This window comes from Centroberyx gerrardi, chromosome 16 (assembly GCF_048128805.1).
Source record: "Centroberyx gerrardi isolate f3 chromosome 16, fCenGer3.hap1.cur.20231027, whole genome shotgun sequence".
Lineage (NCBI taxonomy): Eukaryota > Metazoa > Chordata > Actinopteri > Beryciformes > Berycidae > Centroberyx > Centroberyx gerrardi.
The window spans coordinates 10,627,912-10,638,047 of NC_136012.1; the positions used below are offsets into that span (position 1 = coordinate 10,627,912).

General features: G+C 43.2%; 2 protein-coding genes and 1 pseudogene across 2 annotated transcripts in view; all 3 read right to left on the reverse strand.

The window, feature by feature from the left end:
• Window positions 1–6,720, reverse strand: part of LOC139916068 (protocadherin alpha-C2-like) — a 44,074-nt gene extending 37,354 nt beyond the window's left edge. The window contains exon 1 of the mRNA XM_071904855.2: window positions 4,342–6,720. Within this exon, the coding sequence (XP_071760956.2) occupies window positions 4,342–6,720 (2,379 nt within the window). The remainder of the gene's footprint in view (window positions 1–4,341) is intronic.
• On the reverse strand, window positions 491–3,427 carry LOC139916066 (protocadherin alpha-2 pseudogene; annotated as a pseudogene).
• A 924-nt stretch (window positions 6,721–7,644) lies between the features above and the next one.
• Window positions 7,645–10,041, reverse strand: LOC139916042 (protocadherin alpha-2-like). Its single transcript, XM_071904831.2, has one exon. It carries the CDS (start codon window positions 10,039–10,041, stop codon window positions 7,645–7,647), a length of 2,397 nt encoding a protein of 798 aa, XP_071760932.2.
• Window positions 10,042–10,136: the final 95 nt, after the last annotated feature.

Genomic DNA, 10,136 nt, shown 5'->3' on the forward strand with positions numbered 1-10,136 from the left:
AATTCCAGAGAACACTTCACATTCCGAGAGCAGAGCTCGTCTCGGTCTATTCTCTCTTTCACCAAGAGAATCCCAGTCTTAACATTTACCTCGAAATACCTCATATTAGGTCCTGAAATCTGGAAACCTCGAGCTCCCAATTCTTGCACGTCTAGATGCAAATCTTTTGCTAAATGTCCCACAGTGGTACCCGGGCTTGATTCCTCCGTAACAGAATACACAATCTGTGTTGCTGCGACACTCGATATGTGGAATACAGGAACAAAATAATAAATCAGACAGTGAAAAATATTCCCTTGTCGTGACATTCTGTCGATATCCCGCTACACAAATGATTCAAAAACAAGATATTCCAACATTGCTTAGTAAGGACACATCCAAATCAGAGCCCCGCCATACAGTGAGGATGTTCTGTACAGCTACGATGAACAAAGAATTACAAGCCCTCTCTCCTGCACAAAAAGGGAGGAGCATCGCAAAACTAAAGTGTTTACACCTTGTGAGCTGATAGCGACATCTTGTGGGAAAAAAAGACAAGAAACAAGAGCAATACAAGGTGAAAAGGATATAAAAAGTCATTCAATTATCATTGTTTTTCACGAAATGGAAAATAGCTACACAAAATCCAATGTGAGTAATTTGATGTGCCATTAACTGAATCAAAGCCACAAACACTATTGACATGCCAGCAAAAGGGGGATATTAATGTCTGTATTAATATACAAGGATGTGAAAGAATGGAAAACTAGGGTAAATGCTGAAGAAAGAATCGTTGAGCGCTCTAAAAAAATGTCAACACCGTGGACAAGTGTTTCAATAAATGCTTAACAGGACACAGAGTTAAGTAGCAAATTAAGAATAGCAGAAAAAAGGCGCCAATGGTTAATGCAAATCTCCATCAACTAAACTTACCATTGCCATAGAAAAAAAACTACACTACACTAAAACTACACTACTAAAATTATTAGTAGCCCTTCGTTTTATGTGCCATCACTCTTACCTTTTCTTTGTTGGGTAAAGTCTGAGTCCGGCTAAAAGTGTCACTTCCGTTAATACTGATCAGTTCCGCATCTACAGGCGGAAACGGCGCGGGGAAAACCACTACGTCACTCTTCAGTGTGTCTGAGCTGAAACACACGTCATACTGCTGAGTAGATTTAGAGTAAGACCAGCTCCCGTCAGGGTGGGTGGTGATCATTGGGGCGCTGTACCTGCTGAAACTGCCGTCTGTCCTGTGGCATTTGACAGCTATTAAACTGATGAGGCTCAGTAGAAAGATCACTGACACCGACACAATGGCGATCAGCAAATACAGGTTTAAATCAGAGAAGCTCTCCTCCTTTATCGGCACGTGTCTGAACTGAGTCTGGATGTCAGCTGTGCTTTCAACCACCACTACATCAATAGACACAGTAGCTGACAGGGAGGGTTCTCCGTTATCACAAACCAACACCACCAACGGGTGAGTCTTCACGTCATTGTCACTCATTCGCCTCTTAGTCCTGATTTCCCCGGTGCTGGTTCCGATTCGGAAGAGGTTGGTTCCCTTGGGCTCAGAGATGTGATAAGAAAGCAGCGCATTGTAGCCAGAGTCTGCGTCTACAGCCCGGATCTTGGCCACAAAGTAGCCCGCTTCAGCAGAATAGGGAATGTTCTCACTGTTAACGGAGCCGTGCTCAGAATAGGGCGCGAGAATCCCGGGACTGTTGTCATTCTCATCCAGGATAAAAACATTCACAGTCACGTTGCTGCTGAGCGGAGGAACACCAGAGTCTGTGGCCTGAACTTTAAACTGGAACGTTTTGAACTCCTCAAAGTTAAAAGACTGCAGGCTGACTATATCTCCAGTCTCTGAGTTGATGTTTACAACTGACGAAAATGGAACAGTTTTTGAACCACCATCTAATGATGAATATGTCACTTTTGCATTTTCATCTATATCAGGATCAACTGCAGTTATTGTATAGATAGTAGCTCCAACTGGACTGTTCTCTTTCACATAAACATTAATCACGGGCTCTGAGAAAAGAGGTGCGTTGTCATTGACATCAGAAATGTGAACAGTAATAACACTGGTGCTGGAGAGAGGCGGGGTCCCTTCATCACTTGCTAAGATAGTGACATTATATTCAGAAGCACTCTCTCTGTCAAGAGGACCATCAACTATTAAAGAGTAATAGTTTTTGTAGTTTATCTTAAGTTTAAAGGGCACTGACCCAACGATTTTACAACTGGTGAGGCCATTATTGCCCCCATCTTTGTCATTCACAGTAACCAAAGCGACCACTGTTCCTATCTCAGCATCCTCTTTAACTGGGCTCATAAGAGACGTGATTATAATATCAGGAATATTGTCATTAACATCAATTACTTCCACCAACACTTTACCGTGTACGCTACGAGAAGGCGTGCCTTTGTCTTTTGCCTGTATACGAATATCATATGCAGTGTTCTCTTCATAGTCTAGGTCTCCCTTCACAGTCATTTCCCCTGTATCCGGGTTTATGGAAAACAACGTTTCAGGATTGAAATTCCCCCTCTCAATGAAAGAATACACAATCTCACTATTTACTCCCTCGTCTAAATCTGTAGCAGTTACAGTTAATATAGATGTCTGATATGGGGCGTTTTCAGTGACCCGGGCCTTATACAGAGATTGACTAAATACTGGAACATTGTCATTTACATCCATAACATTTACAATTATCTGTAAATTTCCTGATGTATGGGGCTTTCCACCATCTAATGCAGTCAATGTAAGATGGATAACAGACTGTTTTTCTCGATCTACTGCTTTCTGCAGCACTAACTCGGCAGACACGCTGTCCTCTCCGCCGCTCTGTACGTCCAGTGAGAAATATTCATTCGGACTCAGCTTGTAGCTCTTTACCGAGTTACTGCCCATATCTGCATCGTTTGCCATCGGAAGGAGGTACCTCTCACCAGGGGAGGATGATTCCGAAATATTGAAAGTCTTCACCTTTTCACGAAAAGATGGTGCGTTGTCATTAATATCTATAATTTGAACCTCTATGCGATGCAGATGAACGGGATGGCTCAAAATGGCTTCTATGTTCAGGGAACACTTTGCCGTATGTGGACAAAGCTCCTCCCGATCTATCCTATTGACAACGTAAAGAGCACCAGTCTTCAAATCCACTTCGAAATATTTTTTAGAGTTCCCCGATACAACCCGCAAATCCCTTTTTTCCAATTCTTGAATGTTAATATTTAAATCCTTAGCGAGATTCCCCACTACCGTGCCTTTGTCCACCTCCTCGGAAACAGAGAAGGATAGCTGAGCCGCAGACCAATCATACAAACAAAGCAAAGCGATTATTTGTATCCAGATCGTTAGTCCTTGCCCTCCACGTCCCATCGCTGCTCCAAAATTAACACAGCCAAAGACATTTGCATTCCCAAACATGTTCACTTTGGGTGCCTCTTGTAGCAGAGGTAGCCCTATCCTCTCCGTCTCGTCACCATTCGTGTTTCTCCTCACAAAGCACTCATGGACTACTGATGCTCCACACCGGGAGGAGGAGCCTGGAAATAAAGTAGACACAAATATACGTGGTCTCCAGCGACACCAACTGTTATTTGGATGCTTAGGTATAACGAAAAAAAAAAGTAGACTTTAAGTATAACCTGGCGTTTTATAGAAGGCCAAAGCAGTAGCAAAATGAATGTATTCATATTTCAGTAGAACATTATATAAAATGTTATTCAACATAAACCACGTTTTCTGATGCAAAGGAAACTGTTGATCTCATGCAGTCTATCTCGACTGTGCGCATTATTTCAAACCACGAGTCAAAACTATGAAGGAGAAAAAAGTACTGAGGAAACTCAAACAGCCGTTGTTAGTGCAGGCGAAGACATGATTCACAGTTCAGCACCATGGACAACGTTCTAGCTGGTCAGCGATACAACAGAGCCCTTGCTTACCAATGGCCTCTCTTCTCAACATACTGCATACAAGGCCTATTCAATGACTGTTGCGAAGAATATCCGACAGAATTTTTAAATGGGAACACATTAACTTGTCATTATCGGAATGGTGATAGGGACATGGCGTTTCCAGGCAAAATATTTCTCCATATGATTAATGCAACAATGCTGAGGAACCTCCATGTGTGCTGTTGCATATCATTTCCCCAAAAAGTAGCCCTGTGTATCACTACCCCTAAGTGCATTTTAAGCACCGTACACAAAATATATTCAAGTAAACCACGGAAAGCCAACACATATTGAAAATGCCCCAACTCTCAGATCCCGCTAAGTAAAAAGTGACATGCAATCAGAAACACCAAGCCTATTCTCAGGCTGCAAACAACTCACCTTTTCTTTATTCGGTAAAGTCTGAGTCCGGCTAAAAGTGTCTCCTCCGTTAATACTGATCAGCTCCGCATCTACAGGCGGAAACGGGGCGGGGAAAACCACTACGTCACTCTTCAGTGTGTCTGAGCTGAAACACACGTCATACTGCTGAGTAGATTTAGAGTAAGACCAGCTCCCGTCAGGGTGGGTGGTGATCATTGGGGCGCTGTACCTGCTGAAACTGCCGTCTGTCCTGTGGCATTTGACAGCTATTAAACTGATGAGGCTCAGTAGAAAGATCACTGACACCGACACAATGGCGATCAGCAAATACAGGTTTAAATCAGAGAAGCTCTCCTCCTTTATCGGCACGTGTCTGAACTGAGTCTGGATGTCAGCTGTGCTTTCAACCACCACTACATCAATAGACACAGTAGCTGACAGGGAGGGTTCTCCGTTATCACAAACCAACACCACCAACGGGTGAGATTTCACGTCATTGTCACTCATTCGCCTCTTAGTCCTGATTTCCCCGGTGCTGGTTCCGATCCGGAAGAGGTTGGTTCCCTTGGGCTCAGAGATGTGATAAGAAAGCAGCGCATTGTAGCCAGAGTCTGCGTCTACAGCCCGGATCTTGGCCACAAAGTAGCCCGCTTCAGCAGAATAGGGAATGTTCTCACTGTTAACGGAGCCGTGCTCAGAATAGGGCGCGAGAATCCCGGGACTGTTGTCATTCTCATCCAGGATTAAAACGTTCACAGTCACGTTGCTGCTGAGCGGAGGAACACCAGAGTCTGTGGCCTGGACTTTAAACTGGAACGTTTTGAACTCCTCAAAGTTAAAAGACTGCAGGCTGACTATATCTCCAGTCTCTGAGTTGATGTTTACAACTGACGAAACTGGAAAACTTATGGAACCACCAGGTAATGATGAATATGTTACTTTTGCGTTTTCATCTATATCAGGATCAACTGCAGTTATGGTATAAATAGTAGCTCCAACTGGACTGTTTTCTTTCACATAAACATTAATCACGGACTCTGTGAAACGAGGTGCGTTGTCATTGACATCAGAAACGTGAACTGTAATAACACTGGTGCTGGAGAGAGGCGGAGTCCCTTCATCAGTAGCTGTAATCGCAACATTGTAAAAAGAATCGCTTTCTCTGTCAAGAGGTCCATCTACGACTAAAGAGTAATAATTTTTATAGTTGGACTTTAGTTTAAAAGGCACAGAGCCAATGAGTTTACAGCTTGTGAGACCATTATTTCCTCCGTCTTTATCAGTCACAGTCACTAGAGCGACAACGCTTCCTATCTCAGCGTCCTCTTTAACGGGACTCATGAGTGATGTCACTAAAATTTCTGGGGCATTGTCATTTACATCAACTACCTCAACCAGCAGCTTCCCATTTGCACTCCGAGGCGAGGAACCTTGGTCCGTTGCTTGAACACGAATTTCATATGCTGACTGTGCTTCGTGATCCAAATTACCCTTAACAGTTATCTCACCAGTTTCTGCGTTTATGAAAAACATATCAGCCGGATTCAAATTTGCACGTTTGACAAAAGAGTAAACGAGCCTCCCGTTCTCCCCTTCGTCTAAATCTGTGGCATTAAGATGAATTACTGTGGATCCAACTGATGCATTTTCCCTAACACGGGCCTTGTAAAGAGACTTACTAAATGACGGTGTGTTATCATTAACATCTAAAACGTTTACAATTATCTGTAACGTTCCTGTCCTAGGTGGTTTACCTCCATCTACAGCGGTCAGTGTCAGTTTAATAACAGCCTGCTTCTCTCGGTCTAAAGCTTTCTGCAGTACTAACTCAGCAGATACACTGTGCTCCCCACCGCTCTGTACATCCAAGTTAAAGTATTCATTTGGGCTCAGCCTGTAGGTCTTTACTGAATTACTGCCTGCGTCTGTATCAATGGCCAGGGGAAGCAAGAAGTGGTCGCCCGTAGGTGATGATTCAGATATGTTCAGTGAATATGACTTCTCAACGAAGGCAGGTGCGTTGTCATTTATATCAACAATTACTACTTCAATGCGGTGGAGTACCATAGGATTACTCAGTATGGCCTCTAAGTTTAGTGCGCATTTTATCGTGTTTGGACAAAGCTGCTCTCTGTCTAGTCGGTCGCTAACGTAAAGAATGCCCGTTTTTAAATTTGCCTCGAAATATTTCTTACTGTATCCTGAAACGATATTTAGATTCCTCGTATCCAGTTCTTGGACGTTGACATTTAAATCCTTAGCGAGATTCCCCACCACCGTCCCTTTGTCCACCTCCTCGGAAACAGAATAGGATATCTGAGCAGCAGACCAGTCAGATAAACAAAGCACAACCAGGCAATATATCCAAACGATTTCTCTATTTCTTCCACTGCCCATCGCTGCATTCAAATAATCTGATGCGAAAATAACTGCATTCATCCATAAAAAACCGGTCGACCGGACAGCATTTTTTAATCACACCCAGTCTTATCCTCTCCGTGTCATCACCATTCGTGTTCTCCTCACAAAGCGCTTGCAGACTGCTGACGCTTCACACGGAGAGGAGGAGTCTGAAAACATTGAGCGCACAAAATATGTGGTCCTTAGCGACCCCACGCGTTACTGCTTTGAAATGATAAACAAAAAAATAAAAAAAGATAAACACAAAATGAGTACAGTATGTGACACATATTATAGGCCTACAACATATAGAATTACAAGAGTGAAACAGAAAGAAGACACGACTAAACTCGTGCAGTAAAGCAAGGTGGATCAAGCCAGAGGCGAATACAGGCCTACTGAAAATACACGGTCGACGGAAAAATTGCACCGATGTCTAAGTCATTGTGTATGTGGAAAAAAGAATCAAACAACCAGAACAACTGTTCAAAACCAAGCCATAAAAAAGACTGAGTTCAAGACCATGGACAGCACTCTCGCTTTATGTAATGCTTTTAATGAATGTCAAAAATCGGTTCGCTATTTGAAGACTCATCAATTAATCAAACAATTCTTCATCGATGTCACATTTGAAGAATAAAAAGTTTGGATTCAACGACAAAAAATACTGTGAACAGTGGGAGCACAAATTGTGTAACGTCATAAAGACTGATTTATAAGTTTTGGAATATGATAATCACAAACAAAAGAGAGCAACAAAAAAAGGTAACGTTGTTGCTTTCAGCACCACGGAAAGCGACATAGGCCTAACCGCCACGCCTTTTATAAAGCAAGTCTGTGAATGAAGCCAGGCCCATATTGGGTCTGTTTGAAAGCAACAATATTTCCACATTTAAAGGTCCGATCAAGACCAACTAGTTCTTAAGGGGCATTACGTACCTTTTCTTTGCTGGGTAAAGTCTGAGTCCGGTTAAAAGTGTCTCCTCCGTTAATACTGATCAGTTCCGCATCTACAGGCGGAAACGGCGCGGGGAAAACCACTACGTCACTCTTCAGTGTGTCTGAGCTGAAACACACGTCATACTGCTGAGTAGATTTAGAGTAAGACCAGCTCCCGTCAGGGTGGGTGGTGATCATTGGGGCGCTGTACCTGCTGAAACTGCCGTCTGTCCTGTGGCATTTGACAGCTATTAAACTGATGAGGCTCAGTAGAAAGATCACTGACACCGACACAATGGCGATCAGCAAATACAGGTTTAAATCAGAGAAGCTCTCCTCCTTTACCGGCACGTGTCTGAACTGAGTCTGGATGTCAGCTGTGCTTTCAACCACCACTACATCAATAGACACAGTAGCTGACAGGGAGGGTTCTCCGTTATCACAAACCAACACCACCAACGGGTGAGTTTTCACGTCATTGTCACTCAATCGCCTCTTAGTCCTGATTTCCCCGGTGCTGGTTCCGATTCGGAAGAGGTTGGTTCCCTTGGGCTCAGAGATGTGATAAGAAAGCAGCGCATTGTAGCCAGAGTCTGCGTCTACAGCCCGGATCTTGGCCACAAAGTAGCCCGCTTCGGCAGAATAGGGAATGTTCTCACTGTTAACGGAGCCGTGCTCAGAATAGGGCGCGAGAATCCCGGGACTGTTGTCATTCTCATCCAGGATAAAAACGTTCACAGTCACGTTGCTGCTGAGCGGAGGAACACCAGAGTCTGTGGCCTGAACTTTAAACTGGAACGATTTTAACTCCTCAAAGTTAAAAGACTGGAGGCTGACTATATCTCCAGTCTCTGAGTTGATGTTTACCATTGATGAAATCGGAATATTTCTGGGATAACTATCTAGCAATGTGTAAGCCAGTTTTGCATTCCCATCTGAATCAGGATCAAAAGCATTTATTTTAGAGATAACGGCCCCTATTGGACTATTCTCTTTAACATAAACTTTAACAACGGGCTCTGTAAAACCAGGTGCGTTGTCATTGACATCAGAAACGTGAACAATAACAACACTGGTACTGGAGAGAGGCGGGGTTCCCGCATCGGTGGCTGTAATGGTGACACTGTAATGAGAAGTGCTTTCTCTGTCCAAAGGTCCATCTACTACTAATGAATAATCATTTTTGTAGTTCGACTTAAGTTTAAACGGAACCGAGCCCACTACCTTACAGTTCGTGATACCATTGCTTCCTCCATCTTCATCACTCACTGTAATCAAAGCAACGATTGTCCCCAACTCTGCGTCTTCTTTTACTGGCATCATGAGTGACGTCACTGATATTTCAGGGGCATTGTCGTTCACATCAATTATCTGTATCAGTAGCTTAGCGTGCGCACTACGAGGCGAATGGCCTTGGTCCATTGCCTGAACCCTAACTTCATAAACCGGCGTGTCCTCATAGTCTAAAGTCCCCTTAACAGTAATTTCCCCCGTTTCGGACTTTATATCAAATATATCTGATGGATCGATATTGCCTCGTTTGATAAAGGAATATATAAGTTTACTGTTCATACCCTCGTCTAAATCTGTTGCATTTAACTTTATTATCACTGTTCCAGGAACAGCATTTTCACTGACACTCACTTTATAAAGAGCCTTGCTGAAAGTTGGTGTATTATCATTGACATCTACAACATTTACAGTTAACTGCAACGTTCCTGATCTAGGAGGTTTACCTCCATCTACAGCGGTGAGGATAAGTTTGATAACCGGCTGTTTTTCTCGGTCTAATGCTTTCTGCAGCACTAAATCAGCAGACGCACTCTGCTCTCCACCGCTCTGCACATCAAGCGAGAAATGTTCATTTTGGCTCAGCTTGTAGCTCTTTACTGAGTTACTGCCCATGTCTGCATCGACTGCTACTGGCAGGAGATATCGCTCTCCCGGTGACAATGATTCAGAAATGTTAAAAGTGAAAGATTGTTCAACGAAAGTAGGCGCGTTATCATTTATATCTAAAACATTAATTTCAATGCGGTGTACATTCATTGGATTGCTTAATAAAGCCTGTATTTTCAATGAGCATTTTACCGTGGTCGGACAAATCTCCTCTCTGTCTATCCTCTCGTCAACAAATATGTTTCCGGTCCGCAAATTCACATCAAAATATTTCTTACTGTAACCCGATACAATTCGAAGATCCCTTGACTCTAGTTCCTGTACATTGAGGTTTAAATCCTTTGCGAGATTCCCAACTACCGTGCCTTTGTTCACCTCCTCGGAAATGGAGTAAGATATCTGAGAAGCAGACCAGTCACAGAGACAAAGCAACGCAACGATTTGAATCCAGGCAGATGCCTTTTGTCCTCGAACACCCATCGTTGTTTGAACAAAAGAACTGAATCCAATTACTCATTTATATCCAATATAGATAAATCCGTCATAAATGAGATTTTTTTCTGGGAAAGGTGCAG